Source organism: Macaca mulatta, chromosome 19 (assembly GCF_049350105.2).
Source record: "Macaca mulatta isolate MMU2019108-1 chromosome 19, T2T-MMU8v2.0, whole genome shotgun sequence".
In the NCBI taxonomy this organism is placed as follows: Eukaryota; Metazoa; Chordata; class Mammalia; order Primates; family Cercopithecidae; genus Macaca; species Macaca mulatta.
This window is the reverse complement of record NC_133424.1, coordinates 4,321,785-4,343,615: the sequence shown is the minus strand read 5'-3', so window position 1 is coordinate 4,343,615 and position 21,831 is coordinate 4,321,785. Positions and strand designations below refer to the sequence as shown.

General features: G+C 60.7%; 1 protein-coding gene and 1 non-coding gene across 14 annotated transcripts in view; one reads left to right on the top strand and one right to left on the bottom strand.

The window, feature by feature from the left end:
• Positions 1-21,831, bottom strand: part of FZR1 (fizzy and cell division cycle 20 related 1) — a 30,661-nt gene that overhangs the window by 1,976 nt on the left and 6,854 nt on the right. For 2 of the 13 annotated variants that reach the window (XM_077977064.1, XM_077977063.1), the window contains 12 exons: positions 12,140-12,242; positions 6,872-6,997; positions 6,682-6,745; positions 6,469-6,596; positions 5,775-5,857; positions 5,105-5,288; positions 3,935-4,000; positions 2,980-3,082; positions 2,701-2,885; positions 2,111-2,384; positions 1,393-1,547; positions 252-344 (listed from right to left, as the gene is read on the bottom strand). In XM_077977064.1, the coding sequence (XP_077833190.1) occupies positions 252-344; positions 1,393-1,547; positions 2,111-2,384; positions 2,701-2,885; positions 2,980-3,082; positions 3,935-4,000; positions 5,105-5,288; positions 5,775-5,857; positions 6,469-6,596; positions 6,682-6,745; positions 6,872-6,997; positions 12,140-12,208 (1,530 nt within the window). In that variant the 5' untranslated portion in view covers positions 12,209-12,242. 13 annotated transcript variants of the gene reach the window in all.
• On the top strand, positions 13,897-13,965 carry LOC114674249 (small nucleolar RNA SNORD38). The gene has a single exon (XR_003725264.1). It is a non-coding gene; the product is annotated as a small nucleolar RNA SNORD38 (small nucleolar RNA).

Genomic DNA, 21,831 nt, shown 5'->3' with positions numbered 1-21,831 from the left:
AGCCGCAACCCTAGGGAGGAAGCTGCCTGGAGGGAACCGGAGGCTGTGGGGCTTGGTCCTGAGGCTGGGAGGTGCCGGTCCAGCCTCGGCCTGCCACACTGCCCCTGACACATGACCCGGAATTTGACGTAAGGGAAGCTCGGAGGTGGGGGAACCCAGGGGAGGGTACGCCAGAGGACACAGTGGGTATAGGGACGACCTTGGGACAGGCTGGGGCGGGGGCGAGTGGCGCTGATACCGACCCACTTTACCTTTGTCGAACGGGTTTTGCTAAAGACGTTCCAGAACCTCAGGGTCTCGTCTCCAGCACCAGTGACGATGGCCTCCCCATCAGGGGACATTGCCTGTGGACGGGAGGGAAGCACCCCATGTCACCGGGCCTCTAGGTGCCTCAGGACAGTGCTGGGGGACCGAAGGAAAGGGGAGCAAGGTGTGGGGTGGCTGGGACCCCCAAACCAGGTTGCATGGGCAGAGCCCAGACTCTGGGACCAGGAGGGAGGAGCAAGCCGAGGCCACCACAGGCAGAAACCAAGGTTGGAGTCTTTTTGTTTTTTTTTTAATTTTAAGACAGGGTCTGGCTCTGTCACCCATGCTGGAGTGTGCAGTGGGGCGATCCTGGCTCACTGCAGCCTTGATCTCCTGGGCTCGGTGATCCTCCCATCTCAGCCTCCTGAGTAGCTGGGACTACAGGTGCACACCACCACACCTGGCTCACTTAAAAAAAGGTTTTGTAGAGACGGGGTCTTGCTACGTTGCCCAGGCTGGTCTTGAACTCCTGGGCTCAAGCGATCCTCCCACCCTGGCTTCCTGAAGTGGAGGGATTATAGGCGTGAGCCATCGCACCTGGCCAAGGTTGGAGCATTTTTGCAAAAACACAAAGGACACCCCTTTGCAAGGTGGGGCCGTCCACTCTGAGTAGATGAGGGACTGTCAGATGCGTGGATGAAAGCACAAAACATGTTTTTCAGGGAAGAAATAAAACCTTGGCCAGTGAGGGCACGTAGGGTCAAGGACGCCTCCTGGCCCCCTTCCAGCGACGTGCACACAGTTACTGCGAGGACGGCCACGGGGTCATCTGAGTGGTCAGGTGTGAGGTAATTTTGGCCTTCCTCTTCACCCCTCTTTTTGGGGAAAATAAACAAATGAAGAGGCTGAGGTCCTCCAGGAGGACAGGGCCCACACCTGCAGGGCTGGGGAGTTCGGTAAAGCCCATTCCAACACTGGCAATACAACCAGCACCAGATGCCCCGACAGCCAGCCCCGGTGCTGGGTCCCACGGGGTTTTACATCTGCACACCACCCTCCCTAAGAACACAGGACAGGTGCTCTGGGGCAGCCACGGCAGTTTGTCCAGAATCCCAGGGCACCTTGAAGTGCCTGGCGTGCACTCACCAGGTATAGCACGCGGTAGGAGTGCCCGGTCAGCTTGGCCACCTGGGTCAGGGAGGGGTACTTCCAGACAAGGATCTGGTTCTGTGAGTAGCCGTGCGTGCTCACCTGGAGGGTGGAGGGGGCGCCGCGGTCGATGGGGGGAACGAGGCCGGGCGCTATGCCTGCTGCCTCCTATGTACCCGCCCGAGCCCGTTAGAGAGCTCGGAGCCGCCAGCCAGCCCGGGAGGAGCAGGGGATACGGGGATGTGGCTCTGCCTCCTGAGTCTGTCTGGGAGGTGTGAAGGCCACAGGTGTACCCCTCCACCCACCGCCAAAGGCTGGAGCCCAACAAGGACCCACACAGGCCCACAGCCCCTCTGCCCCGCCTGCAAGTCATCCCTGACACTCTCCTGGTGACGCATGCCCGGAGTGGCTGAAGCAGGCCAGGGTGCTCCGCAGAGCCCACTTGGTCCTGGGCCTCCCCTCTCAGCAGAAGCAGCTGTGGGAGCTCCCCGCTCCTCACAGAGCCGCCAGGTGTGGCTGCGACGAGGGCCCAGAGGCTCCAAGTCTTGCCCCAGGTGAGGCCCTGATGGGGCCCAGGGGCCTTGCCTTCCCCCTCCACCCCCGACAACTCCCTGCCTCCCTGCCCAGCCTCCCTCCTCCATCTCCCTTCAGCGCCTCTGACCCATCTCCCCACAGGCCGCTCTCAGACGGCAGGCAAGGGGCCAGCAGGACATACATCCTGAGGCCTGGTGGGAGGCCGGGTCACCCGTGCTCACCAGCTCGTTGGCGTGCTTGGACCAGGCCAGATTGCACACTTGGGAGCCCGTGTCGATACACTGCAGCGGCTGTCCCGTCAGCGTGTTCCAGAAGCGGATGCAGCGGTCGGCTGTGCCGCCCCCCGAGGCCAGCAGCCCGTGCTGATGCGGGGACCAGGCGATGGCCTTCACGGCCGCCAGGTGCTCCGTGTACTGCTGCACGGGGCTCAGGCTCGAGTGATTCCAGACCAGCAGCTGGGGGACAGGGGCTGTGAGGCCGGGGCTGTCCCAGCCCTGTGGTCCCATAGGCCGGTCCTCACAGGGGTGATAACCTGCCCTGGCACCCCACCCCACACCCCTCCTGCTGCTCCCTCAAGGACCCCTGGGGGCACACGCTCGTCACCCTGTGCCACAGGGCAGGACTGGCTAAGCAGGAAGGACAAGCCCAGGGCCCTGCTGATGGCTGTGGAGTGGGTCCCACGCCCACCCCCAGCCCAGGCTTCACCATTCCTGCCAGCGTGAGGGGTGCGGCTCCTGGGGAAGGGGAAGTCCAGGCTCGGGGCAGGGGTACCTTGTTGTCGTTGCCCCCTGAGGCGAGGAGCTGGTGGTCTGTGGACCACTTGAGCCCGCACACCTCCTGCCGGTGGCCCTGCAGCCGCCGCTCTGACTGCAGGGGTGGGGTGCGGATGTCCCTCTGCAGGATCATGCGGTCGCGGCTCCCGGACGACAGCTGCTCAGCATTCCAGGCCAGCGCCCCTGGAGGCCAGGCGGAAGTAGGGGTGAGCCTCTCCTGGCCTCGGGGAGCTGGGGACTCGGGGAGCTCACCAGCCATGGGACCCGGGCACCTCACCGACGCGTGCCGTGTGGCCCTCCAACATGGACAGCTTCTTCCCTGCGGCCGCGTCCCAGATTTGCACAAAGCCCTTGTGTGTGCCCACCGCCACCAGGTTCCCCTAGGAGCGAAGGCACGGGCAGAGCACCAGCGTCAGGTCTGGCCCGGGGACTGTGCCCGGCTTGGACTTGGTCACGCCAGGCTCTCTCCTCACCGGGGCTCTGGGATGGTCTCCCTAAAGACTCTTGAATGCATGTCTCTTTAGAAGCAGCTTAAATCCCCTCAGCACATTCTGGGGTGGCGGGCACGCCCCACGCATGCGACGCCTGGGTTTGTCAGAGTCCAGCCGAGACTCAGGATACGTGGACCTTCCCACAGGGACATGTCACACAGAGGGAAGGAGAAACTGCAGACACCGAGCTCCAGGTTCCACACATGCCCAGGAGCTGGGCAACACGTGTGGCTGTTGCAACTGACTGAGGCGCATGAAAATCTATGTGGATGGAGGGAGGGTGAGTGTACACGCTGGACACAGCGAGGGGCTACGAGCACTAGAGGCAGCCCTGGGCAGCTCTGGGCAGGGGGCACAGGCCCTCCCCGTGACATGCTTCAAAGCTGCTGCCGGGATGTTCTCATCGTAGTCTAAAATGGAACTAAAGCCCACTCCACCCTGAGTGGAAACTGGAGCTCCAGGGGAGCGAGTCCTGGGTGGGCAGGTCCCACGGAAGGAACCGGGGTATTGCTTCCCCACGGGTCCTGCCATCCTTTCTGGGGGCCTGATGGGTGCCTGCTCATCCCTGTTACTCCCTCCACCAGGACCACACCAAGGCCGGGGACAGTGGGGGACACAGACCTATGCTTGGACACAGGCGACCTCAGGCCACGCACTAGCCCCTGTGGGTCTTCAAGGCCCCCAACATGGTCAAGGGCCCCATCGGATCTCCCAGGTGGGGGCCAAGCCCTCTGCACTCACCCGCTCAGACCAGCCCACGGAGGTCACTGAGTCCCCTTCCACCGAGAGGTCACAGAGCCGCGTCACCTGGAGGCAGAGGTCAGTGTGAGCTTTGCCGCTGGTCTCGAAGCCCCAGTCTATCCATGTGTACATTCACCCCTCCACTGTCTCACCCACCCACTCTCATCCACTCTCCCGTCCACTCTCATCCACTCACCCATCCACTCCCTCAACTACTCCCATCCACTCTCCCGTCCACTCTCCCGTCTACTCTCCCATCCACTCACCCGTCCGTTCACCCGTCCACTCTCTCATCCACTCTCCCACTCACTCTCCCGTCCACTCACCCGTCCACTCACCCGTCCACTCTCTCATCCACTCTCCCATCCACTCTCCCACCCACTCTCCCGTCCACTCACCCGTCCACTCACCCGTCCATTCTCCCAACTCACTCACCCGTCCACTCTCCCACTCTCCCGTCCACTCACCCGTCCACTCTCCCACTCACTCACCTGTCCACTCACCTGTCCACTCTCTCATCCACTCTCCCATCCACTCTCCCACCCACTCACCCACCCACTCTCCCATCCACTCTCCTGTCCACTCATTCACTCTCTCATCACTCCAGGCCCGTGGGGTCTCTGGGTTGGTCACTGCTGGGACCCGGCAGGCTCAAGCGGGATGTGGACAAAAGACACAGACGCAGGGGACACAGGCCTGCATGGGACGAGCGGATGATGGGAGGAAGCGCCAACCCTCGCTCTCCCGAGACTACTCGCATGGCGTTATCCCTGAAACCCCCACCCCAGCAGTATCTGCTGCTGCCCTGCACCAGCAACCCAGGCTTCCTGCAGGGACCAGCAGGCCCCGTGCGTCCAGAGGCCACTCCAGGACAGTGACTACTCGGTGGTTATGGTGGCCCCTGGGCTCAGCCAGGCTGGGACACCTGTCTCTTCTCTATGCAGCTGAACAGAGACTGTGGTTCCAGTGGGCACCCCATGCTGCTGTAGATGCCACTGCTGGCGGGGAGGGCCATGGCTGGGGGGCCTGGGGGCCTGGGAGGCCCTGGCTAGGAGGGCCATGGCAGGCGCCTGGCTCGTACTGATGCTCCCCGGATCCCGGTGGGTACACTGAGGTCTGCTGGGAGCTGGGGAGGCCCTCGTGCACAGGCACACCCCATGCGGCACCCACCTGGCTGGTGCAGGCGCTCCACAGGTACACGCAGGTGCCCAGCCCCACGCTGAGCACATTGAGGGACGACCAGTCCACCAGATTGAGGTAGAAGTCGTCCTGCAGCTCGGGCGCATCCAGCACCTTGAAGGGGATCTTGGAGATCTTGCGGGTGGGTTTCCGTGGGGACCGGAGCAGCTTCTGGCTGCAGAGACGTCCGCGTGGCGTGCGTCAGCCACTGCACTTGGGTAACTTCTTGCAAACGCATGGTAAGTACCTCCTCCCCCGCCAGTCCCAGGAGCCCAGTCCGGCCCCTCCGATCACCACCACCACCACGTGATCCTAACCTGGGGACGGCCCCACAGCCCTTTACCCTCAGGTGTCTGGCTGCTCTGGGCTCCCTTCCACAGCTGTGCTGGCTCTGCTGCCCACACCTCCTCCAGGCAGCCCTTCCTGACTACACTGCCCCCTGTCTGAGGCCAACACTGCCAGGCCATGGTGTGCCCTCGGTGAGGGGGTCTCTGGGCCACTCTAGGCCTGGTGTACACTTCTATTACTGACCATGGCCTCATGGGGGGCTGGGCCCCCTCCACTCTAAGGACTCTGGGGGAGGACACATCACAGCTCCAGGCCACTATGCCCTGGGAAGCCCCCTTCAGCCTCGCCCACCAGGACCCACAGGGACACCCACCTCTTGTTGCTGACGGGAGACAAGGAGTAGGGAGACACGTCATTGCCATCATCGGGGCTGGAGCGCTTGGTGCTGAGGGAATACTGCAGAGTGGGGGACACGCCAGCTGAGCAGACGCCCAGGCCGTAGGACCCTCAGAGCTGGACCCCAGCAGCCCACACTCCTGGTACAGCTCGTAGCCCTAAGGCAGGCGCTAAGACCCTGTGCAGAGCAGCTGTGAACAGGAAGACGCCTTCCCGGCAGGGACTGTGGACCCCCACCCCTTCCGCCCTCTCTCAGGGAACCAAGCCAGGCTCTGTGTGATTCTGCCTTTGGGCTCCCAGATCATGTGGACAGAGTGCAGCCCTGTGGGAGTACCCAGTGCTGCCTCCTGCGGGCAAGACCCCACCGTCTTGGGTATTCGGGACCCCAGGTAGCATTGGTGTGGGGAGAAAAAGCCCAAGAGGCTGAGCCTGGATTCCTCCTGCACCCCCACTTCCCAGCTCACCTGCTGGGTCTCCAGCCTCAGATCCCAGAGGACCAGGGCCCTTGGCCTGGCTAAGGAGCAGGAGCAGGGTCAGGGTGGGAGGGTGGGAATCTGGGCCGTGGCTGGGCCCAAGAAACAGGCTCGGGGAGGCAGAGCTGGTGCCCGGGAGGTGGGGGCTGGGGAAGCTGTCACTGGGAACCAGTTCCTGGGGGGGTGCCACAGGCTCACCGTGAACAGACCCTTCTTCTCAGGTGTGGAGGGCTGTAGCCTGCGATCCTCGGTCTGCGGGTCCTGCACCTTCTCGATGCCAGCACCCAGCAGCTCATTCTTGAGCAGGGCGGAGTAGGCCAGGCCATCTGCGGGCACCAAGCACAGTGTGGTGAGGTGGGGCAGGGCAGGGCAGGGTGGGGGCCTGCAGGGCGGATGGGCTGGGACCCTAACCTTTGCCGTTGTCTGAGGTGGCGTCCTTGGCTTTCCGGTTCTGACTGGGAGACTTCTCATTCTCCTGCAGGGAGGAGAGCAGAGAGGGAGGGGTTGAGGTGCCTGCTTGTTCCTGGCTCTAGAGCAAGGGGGCTACGAGGGGCCCTGGGCCTCCCGGGGGGTCCCATCTCCTGCCCGGCCAGCCCCTCACGTTGATCCTGTGGAAGTTCACGCTCCAGTTCGCTCCGGCTCTAGAGGGGATGAAGCGGTCTCCGTGCTTGCTGGGCGAGGACACGGGGGAGCTGGCAGGCGTCAGGGTCCGCCGCATCTCCGTGACCTGAAGGGCATCAGCGGAGGGCCTGTTCTCAGCACTGAGAGCCCCTGCCACTGAGCAAAGAGGGCTTTGATCTTGCAAACCCAAGTGGAGGCACACAGTCACTCTTGGTCAGGGATGTATGTGCCAGAAGCCTCCGGGAGGTGCCAGGCCCACGGGCAGGCTCGGCCTCCCAACGCTGCCAGGCAGGAGGGTGGAGAGGGAAGGGCCATGAGACAGGATGGAATGGCAGGAATGGGGGCCATGGCAGAGGGGACAGAGCCAGGGAGCACAAGACCCCGACTGCCCTCCCAGCGCTGCGCGGATGTCACGCATTCACTGTTTCTTGACGGCACAAGACATAGAACAGCTGTGCCCAGAACCACCTGGGAGTGTGGTCCCCTCATCCCCATTTCCTGCCACCCACAACACCCGTCTAACCCTCCAACCCCATCTGACTGTCCCCGCGCCACCCACAACACCCGTCTAACCCTCCAACCCCATCTGACTGCCCCCGCGCCACCCACAACACCGGTCTAACCCTCCAACCCCCTCTGACTGTCCCCGCGCCACCCACAACACCCGTCTAACCCTCCAACCCCATCTGACTGCCCCCGCGCCACCCACAACACCCGTCTAGCCCTCCAACCCCATCTGACTGCCCCCGCGCCACAGATAACACCCGTCTAACCCTCCAACCCCATCTGACTGCCCCCGCGCTACCCACAACACCCGTCTAACCCTCCAACCCCATCTGACTGTCCCCGCACCACCCACAACACCCGTCTAACCCTCCAACCCCATCTGACTGTCCCCGCGCCACCCACAACACCCGTCTAACCCTTCAACCCCATCTGACTATCCCCGCGCCACCCACAACACCGGTCTAACCCTTCAACCCCATCTGACTGTCCCCGCGCCACACACAACACCGGTCTAACCCTTCAACCCCATCTGACTGAACCCGTGCCATCACCCACAACACCCGTCTAACCCTCCAACCCCATCTGACTGCCCCCGCGCCACCCACAACACCCGTCTAACCCTCCAACCCCATCTGACTGTCCCCATGCCATCACCCACAACACCCGTCTAACCCTTCAACCCCATCTGACTGTCCCCGCGCCACCCACAACACCGGTCTAACCCTCCAACCCCATCTGACTGTCCCCGTGCCATCACCCACAACACCCGTCTAACCCTCCAACCCCATCTGACTGTCCCTGCGCCACACAACACCCGTCTAACCGTACAACCCCATCTGACTGTCCCTGCGCCACCCACAACACCCATCTAACCGTACAACCCCATCTGACTGTCCCTGCGCCACACAACACCCGTCTAACCGTACAACCCCATCTGACTGTCCCCGCGCCACCCACAACACCCGTCTAACTCTCCAACCCCATCTGACTGCCCCTGCGCCACCCACAATACCCGTCTAACCCTCCAACCCCATCTGACTGTCCCCGCGCCATCACCCACAACACCCGTCTAACCCTCCAACCCCATCTGACTGTCCCCGCGCCATCACCCACAACACCCGTCTAACCCTCCAACCCCATCTGACTGTCCCCGCGCCATCACCCACAACACCCGTCTAACCCTCCAACCCCATCTGACTGTCCCCGCGCCATCACCCACAACACCCGTCTAACCCTCCAACCCCATCTGACTGTCCCCGCGCCATCACCCACAACACCCGTCTAACCCTCCAACCCCATCTGACTGTCCCCGCGCCATCACCCACAACACCCGTCTAACCCTCCAACCCCATCTGACTGTCCCCGCGCCATCACCCACAACACCCGTCTAACCCTCCAACCCCATCTGACTGTCCCCGCGCCATCACCCACAACACCCGTCTAACCCTCCAACCCCATCTGACTGTCCCCGCGCCATCACCCACAACACCCGTCTAACCCTCCAACCCCATCTGACTGTCCCCGCGCCATCACCCACAACACCCGTCTAACCCTCCAACCCCATCTGAGTGTCCCCGTGCCACACAACACCCGTCTAACCCTCCAACCCCATCTGACTGCCCCCACGCCACACACAACACCCGTCTAACCCTCCAACCCCATAGGACTGTCCCCGCGCCACCCACAACACCCGTCTAACCCTCCAACCCCATCTGACTGCCCCCGCGCCACACACAACACCCGTCTAACCCTCCAAACCCATCTGACTGTCCCCGCGCCACCCACAACACCCGTCTAACCCTCCAACCCCATCTGACTGTCCCCGCGCCACCCACAACACCCGTCTAACCCTCCAACCCCATCTGACTGTCCCCGTGCCATCACCCACAACACCCGTCTAACCCTCCAACCCCATCTGACTGTCCCCGTGCCATCACCCACAACACCCGTCTAACCCTCCAACCCCATCTGACTGTCCCTGTGCCATCACCCCAACACCCAACCCTCCAACCCCATCTGACTGTCCCCGTGCCACACACAATACCCGTCTAACCCTCCAACCACATCTGAGTGTCCCCGTGCCACACAACACCCATCTAACCCTCCAACCCCATCTGACTGTCCCCGTGCCATCACCCACAACACCCGTCTAACCCTCCAACCCCATCTGACTGCCCCCACGCCACACACAACACCCGTCTAACCCTCCAACCCCATCGGACTGCCCCCGCGCCACCCACAACACCCGTCTAACCCTCCAACCCCATCTGACTGCCCCCGCGCCACACACAACACCCGTCTAACCCTCCAACCCCATCTGACTGTCCCCGCGCCACCCACAACACCCATCTAACCCTCCAACCCCATCTGACTGTCCCCGTGCCATCACCCACAACACCCGTCTAACCCTCCAACCCCATCTGACTGTCCCCGTGCCATCACCCACAACACCCGTCTAACCCTCCAACCCCATCTGACTGTCCCCGCGCCACACACAACACCCATCTAACCCTCCAACCCCATCTGACTGTCCCCGTGCCATCACCCACAACACCGGTCTAACCCTTCAACCCCATCTGACTGTCCCCGTGCCATCACCCACAACACCCGTCTAACCCTCCAACCCCATCTGACTGTCCCCGCGCCATCACCCACAACACCCGTCTAACCCTTCAACCCCATCTGACTGTCCCCGTGCCATCCACAACACCCGTCTAACCCTCTAACCCCATCTGACTGTCCCCGCGACATCCTTTTTCTGTGAGGAGTCTGTTATGAGCTGACCAGTGTCCCAAAGAGGATAGTGTGAAATCCTGAGCCCTGCTACCTGGGAATGGGACTCTGTGTGGACACGAGTTTCTTGCAGAGGTGATTACACCCAAGAGAAAGCCATTAGGATGGGCCTGATTTGAGGACAAGCGTCCTCAGAGAAAGAAGGAAACACGGACACAAAGACACAGGGAGACGGTTCCAGGTCGGACGCAGGGGCCAGAGCGATGTGGCACAGCCACGGATAGCAGGAGCCCCCAGAAGCTGGGAGAGGTGGGAAAGGTCCTCCCCTGGAGCCTTGAGAGGAAATGTGGCCCTGCCCACACCATGACCCCCGACTCCCGCTCCGCAGGACTGGGAGAGGTTCTGCGAGTGCTGTGTAGGCCCCGTCTGCGGCCTCTCTGGTGGAGCCCCAGGAAACACAGGCTTATGTAGGATAAAGTTCCGTCTGTTGTCACATCTCCCTGCCCCCAGCCTGTGATGCTGTCATGGCCCTGACACTTTTGAAGGGTTCCAGGGCTGTCTCTCCACAGCCTGGTACTCCGTCTGGGTCGGAAGGTGGTTCTGTGTCATAAAGTCCAGGCTGTGCTGGGTGACTGCAGGGCGGGCCGGGTGTGTGGGGAGCTCTCCCACACTGCAAATGCCCGCTCCTCACCCATCTCCCATTCACACCCTGGCCTGGCTGCATCCGTGAAACTTGAAGTGCACTGGGTGGAGGGTGCTGGGTCCTCGCACTGAGCCCCACCCTCCCATGCACTGCTGGGCCTGCAGGCACACAGGGCGCTCAGGCTCCCGCTGTGCTCCGGGCAGCCCCGAGAACGCTCTGGAGGTCGAGGGCCAGCACTAGGGCTGCTCGGCGCTGTGGTGCCCAGACCCTGTCTGTGCACACAGATACCCGTGTATTCAGACCCTGTCTGTGCACACAGATACCCGTGTATTCGTGCCTCTCTCTCTGAAATCCCTGAGGTTGTAAAGACCCCTCTAATTCTGTGCCACTTTTTTTCTGCAGTGGCCCTGTCCCTTCACCAACGGGGACCCTGCCACACCACGCAGGATCCCGGATCCGCCTCCCTGACTCTGCCCTGCGGGGACCACGCTGCACGGGGCGAAGGCGGCTGTGGTGGGCTCCCGCAGGTCCTGGGACCCAGGCTTTGGGGTCTGAAGCTGAACTAAGCCTTGAAGGTGAGCCTGCCCCAGGCCCACCCAATGCCTGGGCACAGAGGGTGCCGGTGCTGAGGGAGCCGCAACAGGGCAGCCCCTCCCCAGAGGCCCATGCCCCTCAGACCCATCTGTGCAGGTCAGCAGCCCATGGGGGAGGGACTCGGGACGACGGCAACTTAGTCTTTGAGAATGATGGCTCAGGCGTCTGTCACGGGGAGGGGCTGGTGGCCGTCCAGGCTAAGCCTCGTGCTACTCTGACCCAGGCTTCGTGTTGTATAGACGGCAACGGCAATCTGGCCCCTCAGCCCCCGGCAGGAGTCGCGTGGGGAGGCAGATGAGGGATGTGGCTGTCATACAGCAGGCGCCAGCCCTGAGTGCCAGCCCTGAGACCCTGTGTGGCCAGTGGAGTGCCCGGAGCGCAGGGCAAGACAAACATAGCTGGGCTGGGGAGGAGGGATGGAGCACAAGGAAGGACAAAGCCAGGTCCCCCAAATCCCACAGGGTTCCAGATGCACCTGGGGCTAGGAGACAGGAACAGGTGTCCCCAAAGGCTCTGCAGGCCACCCCAGCTCCACTACTCCGGGCCTTTAGCCTCCTCGTCCATCTAAGCCCCGCTGGGCTCTGACTACGGCCCTGGGGGTGGCAGCAACCCCGACAGCCCAGGAGGCGGAGGCCCCGTGTGACCTGAGGGACTGGGACCTGAATGGTTCGTGGGGCTCTAGCAACAGCGGGAGCGCCCGAGGCTGCTGGCCAGGGCAGAGGCAGCTGGGGGAGGGGGAGCCACAGTGGTGGGCGGGGAAGGGGCACTCACGCGTGGCATCGTGTTCTCATTCTGGATGACGATCTGGCGGAGCAGGCGCCGCTCATAGTCCTGGTCCATGGCGAGGCAGGGCTCGGCCTGCGGCAAGGTTAGCCTGTGGAGGGAAGGGCAGAAGTCAGTGGGGCAGGGCCAGTCGCCCGGGGACCACGGGCTCACCTGCACCTCCAGGCCCTGGGAGCCAGAGTGACTGTGGGCTCCTCCTGCCTCCTCTGTGGGGACCTCCTGCCAGCCCCAGCCTCATTCTGGGTGAGGCTCCCCTAACCCTGGTCTCAGTTGCTGCTGACAGACCCTCCCAGCCAGTACATCCCACACCCTGGCCTCCTGCCCGGGAAAGGGGCTTTCTGCCCTGGAGGCCCCGGTAGGGAGGCGGGGGCTCGGAAGAATCCTGGAGGTCCCGGCAAGGACTCTTCCCTGAGCGTGGGCAGCCTCCATGTCTCGAGGCGCCACGGGGACCCACGCGCGTGTACGTGTGCAAGGGGGTTTGACAAACCACACCAGCTCTAAGGCAGTGTGCAAGAGCTGGCCATGCACAGACCCCGAGTCAGCCATGTGGGTCCAGGCCCAGGTAGACCAGGCCACGGCTCCGGGGACATCAGCCTCCTGTGGACAAGCCACATCCGCATTCACCTACAACCAAGGTAACATCCAGGGGCCCACGCAGAGCCCACAAGGGACCAGGCTCAGCCAAACCAGGAAGGCCCCTCTAAGAGGGCGGCGTTTATGTTGAGGCGTGAAGAAAAGTGGCAGTGAGGAGACCAGCAAAGAACGTTTCAGAGAGAGATGCACAGCCCGAGGCAGGAAGGGGGTTTGCACAAGAACAAAGTGAAGGTCCGTGTAGGCAGTGGCGATAGAAGGTAGCCTAGAAACAACGCTCTTTCCACCAGGGCCAGCAAACCACAGCCCGAGGCCACGTGCAGGCTGCTGGTCTGTAAATACAGTGGTTCTTTTTGTAGACAGGGTCTCCATCTGTTGCCCAGGGGGCACAATCACGGATCACTGCAGCCTCCACCTCCTGGGCTCAAGTGTGGTGGTACGCACCTGTGGTCCCAGCTACTTGGGAGGCTGAGGCTGGAGGATCGCCTGAGGCTGGGAATTTCAGACTGCAGTAAGCTATGATCATGCCACTGCACTCCAGCCTGGGTGACAGAGCAAGACTCTGTCTCAAAAAAAAAAAAAAAAAAAAAGAAAAGTGAAAAAATTTACCGAAAGTTTACCATCTTGACCACGTTTAAGTGTGCAGTTCCGGCCGGGCGCGGCGGCTCACGTCTGTAATCCCAACAGTTCGGGAGGCCGAGGCGAGTGGATCACGAGGTCAGGAATTTGAGACCAGCCTGGCCAACGTTGTGAAACCCCATCTCTACTAAAAATACAAAAATTAGCCGGGTATGATGGCGCATGCCTTTAATCCCAGCTACTCGGGAGGCTGAGGCAGGAGGATCGCTTGAACCCGGGAGGAGGAGCTTGCAGTGAGCCGAGACTGTGCCACTGCACTCCTGCCTGGGTGACAGAGCAGGCCTGCATCTCAAAAAAACAAAAACAAAAACAAAAAAAAAACAAAAAAAGGACAGTTCAGTGGCATTAATCACATTCCCGTGGTTGTGCAGCCACCACCACCGTCATCCCTAGAACTTTCTCATCTTCCTAAACTGAAACTCTTTCCCCGTGGAACACTCACTCCCCATCCCTCTCCCCAGTCCCTAGTGACTTCTTTGGCAGGTAAGTTCCTCAACCATTAAACACAGAGACTCTGTCAGTGATGAAAGCTGTGTCCCATTCTGCTACTGACGTTAAATGATAATAAAGTTGTGTCTAAGGAAGAGAAACCCACAGTTACCATGGGACCCAGCACTTCCTGGATACATACCCAGGAGAACGGGGAAGGCACAGGAACTGGTACACAAATGCTCACAGACGCACAATTCGTAACAGCCAAAATACAGCAAAATCCTACATACGCATCAACAAGTGAGGGACGAACCAGCGCGGCCCTCCACACGCCGGAACACAACCCAGCCATGAAAGGAGCAAGGCTCTGACCCAGGCCACAGCGTGGACACGCCCTGGGGACGTTGCACCCTTTTAGAGACACCAGACACAAAAGACCTGGGAGGGCCCTGGAGGAGGCCGACTCACAGAGACCAGGAGGGCCGAGGCGACACCTGCTTTTTTAGGAAACAGACACCGGAGGCAGGCACTAGCTTGCGTCACTAGGTAGGGACAGATCCATGCGGGTTTGGTGCTGCTCCTGTCATCCTGAGCACCACTCTGTCCTGAGATACTGAGGTGGTCGGCCTGATTGCCACCTCCACAGCCCCAGGAGGCCTCTGACGAGCTCCCGGCCTGGGGCTGGAGATAGGATCAACCGCAGGGCTGTTTCTTCTGCAAGAGCCCGCAGGCAGCGTTGCCTGGGCCTGCAGTCACGGGACACATGGGGTCCCTGGCTCGGCCACATGGGGCCAGTCAGGCTCTGAGGGACAGGAGCGTGCAGCCCACAGCCCTGTGTTAGTGGGTTTTCATGGCTTATCTCATGTCCCCTCTGCAAGGCCTCATGGACGGGGTGCCAGCGCCCGCCGCCTGTGCAGATGAGGACAGGAAGGCAGAGTGCAGAGCAGCAATGCCCACGGCCACACAGAAAGCTCAGGGCTCTCTACGTGGCTCAGCCCAACGCACGGGGTGGTCCACGCGGCTACAGAGCAGTGGCCAGCAGCTCTCCCTCCTTCCAGCCTGCCCCCACGCCCCCACCGGCGCCAGATCACGTCACCAGCCTCCTCCCCACCCCCTTCTCCCTCACCCAGACTGGCCTCTCCCAACCCACATTCCCCACTGGTTCTCCACAGGGCACAGCCGCCTCCCGCAGCCCCAAAGGCCCACGTGTCCCCACCACACCCGACCACTCCTGGGCCAGCACTGGCCATTCCAGGACGAGGAGAGGCCTAAGCATCTGTCCCCAGTGAAGACAGCCTCTGGGGGACAATTTCCCGAGCCTGGAGACAGAGGGGCTATAGAGACCTGAGCCCCAGGAGAGCGGTGGGTGTGGGACCCCGGAACTGACTCACATATGAACAGGGAATCTACGCAGATCCTGAGCCCCAGTGGGTGTGGGCGCCCCAGGACCGATTCGCAGATGAAGGGGGATCTACACAGATCCTCCAGCACTTACAGAAAGGAAACCGCGGAGCAGAGGCCACTTTCAAAGGCAGTACTGTGCCATGAAAACCCCACTCTGGGGCAGGGGCTCGTGGGGGGGGGTCTCCGTCGGAAGCGCAGTGCTACGTCCAGGCCGTGCAGAGGTGGTGCGTGCAGCCACAGAGGACTTCAGTCGTGGCCGGGGAGGACAGCTGGAAACATCTGCTTCACAGGCAGCAGCGCCCAGACAGTAGCCTGCACCCCTTGGCACACCAAAAACCAGGCAGGACCTGAACACTGAGCCTCAGTGCGGGGGTGAGAGCTGCTGCTGCTCAGACTCCAGGAATCCCAGAGCCAAGAGGCGAGGAACTTGTTCAAGTCTAGCAAATCCGAGGCCAGAGAGAGGCCAGCCCTCCGTCCTCCTCGGGGTAGATCAGCCACCACCATCGGCTCCATGCAGGTCGCCCAGCACTGACGGCTTCACAGGCCCCATGCAGCCAGCAGGCGACTCACCGCGTAGACCCGGCTGCCGCAGGGCAGACACGATCCGGACTGCCCAGGGGCGTAGGGTCCTGACCCCAGGACCTGTGCTTAGGCCACCTTGCAGAGCAGCAGGGACTCTGCAGGTGCGACTGAACGTTTCAGAGGGTGGCAGGTGTGGACGGGGCTTCCCGAGACACTTATGCTCCCCACGGTCCTGGAGGCCCTCTCTCTGCCCAGCCCCGTAAAGGGTGCCCTGCCTTCTCTCTTTCCTCTCTGTGCCCCCGGGCCCCTGACTTCTGACAGCCCCATACTGTGTTGGATGTGGTGGGGAGGGTCATTCATTGACCAACACACACGAACGGAGCCCTCCCAACAAGAGGGCCACAGACCTACCCACCCACTGGAGCGAGCTCCCTGCGGGAGGAGGCGGTGGGAGAAAACCAAGCTGGTGGAGAAGCATCCTAGGCAGAGGCATGTGCTGCCAGGAAACACTTTCTTTAATGGAGACAGGGTCTCTTGCTCTGTCGCCCAGGCTGGAGCGCAGTAGTTTGATCATAGCTCACTGCAGCCTCCACCTCCTGGGCTCCAGCTATCCTCCTCCCTCAGCCTCCTGAGTAGCTAGGACCACAGACATGCACCACCATGCCTGCTAAAGGAAGGACATTTGTAAAAGTGGCCCCCAACAACCAGCTGCCAAAGGAAAAGGAAGATCGACGACAGCACCAGCAGACTCCAAACCCCAGCACAGGACAGTCTCCCCAAGACCTGGCACCTCGCAGAGGGACCCATGGGCGCGGGAGCGCGGGTATAAGTGGAACAGCTCCAGGACTGCATTCCATGCCAGCACCGCCCCTGCTCCAGATCTGACTTTGGGGGTGAGGCCCAGCCCTTCCCTTGTCCTGGTGGGAACCTCTCCGGCTTCTGTACCTTCAGCACTCTTGGCCAGGCCTTCTCCAAGAATGCAAAAACTTCACAATGCAAATCTTATTCATTAAAGAACTTAGCTGCCAGGCACGGCAGGAGGATACCAGGAGTTCGAGATCAGCCAACATGGCAAGACCCCGTTTCTACACAAAGTACAGACAGAGGCACTGTTGGGGGCTGAGGCGGGCGGATCACCTGAGCTCAGGAGTTCGAGGCCAGCCTGGCCAACATAGTGAAACCTCATCTCTACTAAAAAACAAAAATTAGCTGGGCATGGTGGCACATGCTTGTAATCCCAGCTACTCGGGAGGCTGAGGCAGGTGAATCGCTTGAACCTGGAAGGCTGAGGTTGCAGTGAGCAGAGATCGCGCCACTGCACTCCAGCCTGGGTAACAGAGTGAGACTGTGTCTCAAAAAAAAACAAAAAACAAAAAACAAAAAACCAAACAGCTAGCTGGGTGTGGTGGCGCACATCTGTAGTCCCAGGACTCAGGAGGCTGATGTGGAGGCTACAGTGAGCCGAGACTGCGCCACTGCACTCCAGCCTGGGCAACAGTGCAAGACACTGTCTCAGGAAAAAAAAAAAAAAAAAAAGAAGAACTTAAAGAGTTTAGTTACAAATCACAGCGTTTCAGATGACGCTTTTTTGTTTATCTTGTTTCACAGAGACCTTAGCGATGCAATTCATTTCCACAGACCTAAGTGTGAGTCCTTTAGGTAAACACTGCACAAACTTGGAATTTTTATCTTTTTAAAATTTTTATTCATTTATTTTTTTGAGACAGTGTCTCACTCTTTTTGCCCAGGCTGGAATGCAGTGGTGCAATCTCGGCGCACTGCAACCTCTGCCTCCCCGGTTCAAGCAATTCTCCTGCCTCAGTTTCTCAAGTAGCTGGGATTACAGGCATGCGCCGCCACACCTGGCTATTTTTTTATATTTTTAGTAGACGGGGGTTTCACCATGTTTTCCAGGTTGGTCTCGAACTCCTGACCCCAGGTGATCCACCCGCCTCGGCCTCTCAAAGTGCTAGGATTACAGGCGTGAGCCACAGGGCCCGGCCAGAATTTTTATTTTTGAGATCAGGTTTCATTCTGTTGCCCAGGCTGGAGAGCAGTGGTGCAATTATGGCTCACTGCAGCCTTTGCCTCCTAGGCTCAGGTGATCCTCCCGCCTCAGCCTCTGGAGGAGCTGGGACCACAGGCGTACTCCACCAGACCCAGCCACTTTTTGTATTTTTTGTAGAGACGGAGCCTTCCCATGTTGCCCAGGCTGGTCCTGAACTTCTGGGCTCAAGCAATCTGCCCACCTCGGCCTCCCAGAGAGCTGGGGTTACAGGTGTGAGCCACCGCACCTGGCCAGCATTTTTCCAGAATGAGAGAATGTAAACAAATGTGACCAGCAGCAGCGGCGGTAACTGCGTGCACTGAGGCACGTGCTGGCAGAGTCTGGTTGCGATTGGCTAAATATCATCCCCCACTTCCCCAGAACACTGATGCTGCCCTGAAGTCAGCACTGAAAGCAAGTACACACAGCACCAGCTGCAGCTGCACACGGCCCCTGGCACACATCGCTGCCCTGCAGCACACGGCTGCACCTCATGAGCCCTCCTGGGCAACAGAGATGCTGTGAACCAGTGGCCCAGATGTTGGCAGGCGGGCGGCAGCCGTCACAGTGTACTGGCCACACAACTCATTCACGCTGCCAAGGCTGGTGGGCAAAACCACAGGGCCCAGGCCTGCCCAGCAGCCTGAGACCCAGCTCCTGTCTGTCCCTGCAGTGAGGGCAGGGGCGCACACGGCGGGAGTGCAAACTGTCGTCCCACCTCCGACATCTAGAGGGTCCTGGGTCCTGGGCCTGGGGCCTCCCAGGGCACCTCACCTAGACACTTGCCCGGTGCTGCCAGCAGCCCTCAGCTCAGCTCTGGGACCCCCAGCGACCCCTCCAAGCCCCTCGCTCAGCCGCGCTGCAGGAAGAACAAAATCCAGGAGCCATAAGAAACATGGCTGTGGAATTCAACACCGGGAAGATTGGGAGTCCGCAGGGCAGACACGCCACCAACACAGTTAAAAAAGAGATGACAAACTGGGGGAGGCATCGGCCACCCACAGGAGAGCCCAAAGAAGCAAAGGACACCAACAAACCGCACTGGGAAAGGACCAGTCCTCCCTCGCAGTTGGGAGCTGCCAGTCCAACCGAGGACACCACCCTCCCGCCTGTCAGACGGGGGAGGCTGCAGGCTGGGGGACTCGGCCTCGCCAGCCCAGGCGTGGGGAGAGACAGCCACACGCGCTCATGGTTGGCAGAAGCCGAAAACTGCTACGGCTTCAAAGGAAGGCAATTTGGCAATTGCTTCCAAAATTTAAAAAATGTACATTTTCTGTGGTGTGGTATTTCTACTTCTAAGAATTTATCCTTAGAAATTCCGCGTGCGTGTGTGCAGAGATGGAGTCACTGCAGCAGCCTGTCATAGTGGAAGGCGCAAAAGGCCACCGAATAGGGTGGAAGAGGCTGTAAGACCCACTGCACAGACAAACGGACCGTGCAGAGCACACTGCTCCCAGGAGGTTCGAAAAGCGGCTAGTCATGGGGTAGGTGGGGAGAGGAAGGAGAGGACGGGGATCAGGGAGGAAGGAAGCCTTATTTCTCTTGGCACCTCACTTTGTACTTCTTGAATTCTGAATCACATGAACTGTGAGCTATTCAAAAAAATAAACCAGCGGGCAGAGATGGGCCAGGCGGACTCCGGATGAGACCGGGTACCACCACGTTCTCACTCCTCTGCTGGACGCTCGGAAGGTTTCATTATAAAAGGTTAGAGGAGAGAGAAATCAGGATCTTAAGTTGCTGTTAAGTAATTCCTGAGCACAGACAACGTGCGTGGCCGTGTGGAAAGGCTCAGACCGGATAGAGGGAGTTCAGCAGCAACCCGGACCCTCGCTGCCAATCAGCAGTGAATCGGTGAATGACACGTGCTCTGCCAGGCCCTGCAGAGGTTCTCATCCCTGGCCCAGGGGTGCCTGGTGGGGACGCTGCTGTGGCTCTGCCTGTGTGGCCGACACCTGCAACTTGGTTGCCCTGGTCTGGGTGGTGGACTCAGGCCCTGGGCCACCGGGCTTCCTGCTGCCCCATCCCCTTGGCAGGGCACTGCCCTGTGGGTCCTACAAACCCAATGGGCCAACTCATAGGAAAGGTCCACCTTTCACCCCCTGGGCCCCAGAATGAAGAGCCAGGAGGCCCCCTGCTGCCACTGCCCCGGGCAAGCCTTCAGTCTCCAAGCTTCTTCCTGTTCCCCTGGGAAATGGGCATGACCCAGTCACCTGACAACGCAGTGACAGGGCCCCTGTACAGAGGGAGACGCCCTGGGATAAACATGTGGGAACAAATGGAGTCGGCCCCTGCTCACACCAGACACTAGAATGAGCCTCCGATGGGGCAGACAGCACAAACCAGGGGGACCCCCAGCTCCTGAGATTCACCTTCTCTCTCCTGCCCACTTAGGGTGTGGATTTCAATGTGTGCAGCCTCCTGGGACCTCAGCAGGGCAGAGGATCATGGGATGCAGAGTCTCTTGGGGGTCTGTGGAATCCCATAACCCAGGGGGTCTTAACCAGGGTGATTCTGCCCCCAGGGTATCGATATATGGTGATGTCTGGGGACATCTGTGGTTGGCATGACTGGGGGTGCCCCTGGTGTGGAGTGGGTGGAGGCCAGGGACGCTGCTCAACACCCTGTAGTGCCCAGGATGGTCGCACCCCAGAGAACGATCCGGATCCAATGTCCACAGGGTGCAGGGGCAGAGACCCTGCTCTAGGGCAAGACCAGGGAAGTGACTTGAATGAGTGAGACCTGAAGAGTGTGGCCAGGAACCCCCAGCCCCATCCCCACTGCACCAGTGGGGAGACGAGGAAAGGGAGCCGATAAGGCACTGTTTGTGGGGGCCAATGACGTGGCACGATTTGTCTCCAGGCTCGACTCTGCGGTGTCCCTGAGTGGGGACGCAAAGCATGAAGGGCTGTGTGTCGTGTAGACAGGGCCTGGGAACACCACTGGTGCAAGCCCCCAGGTCTCACCCGGTGCCGAGTCTTCCTCAGGAACACAGCTCTCCGCTCCTGGAGGCTCAGCCAAGCTCCTACTCCTGCAAGGCTTTGCTTGGCTGGAAAAACTGGTCCCCACTGTTGTCATAATTTTTTTCAGGTTCTTTAACGGACAAAAGGAATTGAAACATCCCCTGGCCGGGCGCGGTGGCTCACGCCTGTAATCCCAGCACTTTGGGAGGCCGAGGCGGGCGGATCACAAGGTCAGGAGATCGAGACCATCCTGGCTAACACGGTGAAACCCCGTCTCTACTAAAAATACAAAAAATTAGCCGGGCGCGGTGGCGGGCGCCTGTAGTCCCAGCTACTCAGGAGGCTGAGGCAGGAGAATGGCGTAAACCCAGGAGGCGGAGCTTGCAGTGAGCCGAGATCGCGCCACTGCACTCCAGCCTGGGCGACAGAGCGAGACTCCGTCTCAAAAAACAAAAAAAAAAAAAAAAAAAAAAGAAACATCCCAATGACGGATCTTTTATGACTCAACGTGTTGAGGCTGACTATGGTCTGGACAGGCCACCTGTGATAAACACCAGGGCGCCCCCCACCCCGGCCCTGCGGACACCGGGGCAGACCGCCCTGGGTAAGGTAACTCCAGCCTGCGGGTGGGTGGCACCTGCTACCCACAGGGGACATGGAGCAGGTAAGGGAGGAGGGAACACCGACCAGAGCCTCATGGGTGCCGCCATGTCGCGTGCGGGCTCCTGGCCCAGGGGCAGAGCATTGGAACACACATGGGGCTAGGACAGAGGCGAACCGTGCCTGTGCCCACCGGGCACTGGAAGCACTCAGTATGCCTGAATGTCCTCGGGACAGCAGGTGGGCAGGTGCCACTGCATCTTGGGGACGGCGACAGCACCCTCTGCTCAAGGTCCCTGTGCAGTTGGTGAGGGGAGAGCTGGGACGTGAACCCAGCCAGTCTGGGTCTGGCTCTGTGCCCACTCCCTGACCCTTGCCCCAGGAGGCGAGGTGTCCCCGACTCAGCACTCGGCCCGGCCCTGCCCACAGGGAAGCTGCAAGGCACTGCTTCCTGCTGGAGTCTCCGCAGAGGGGTTCCGGCA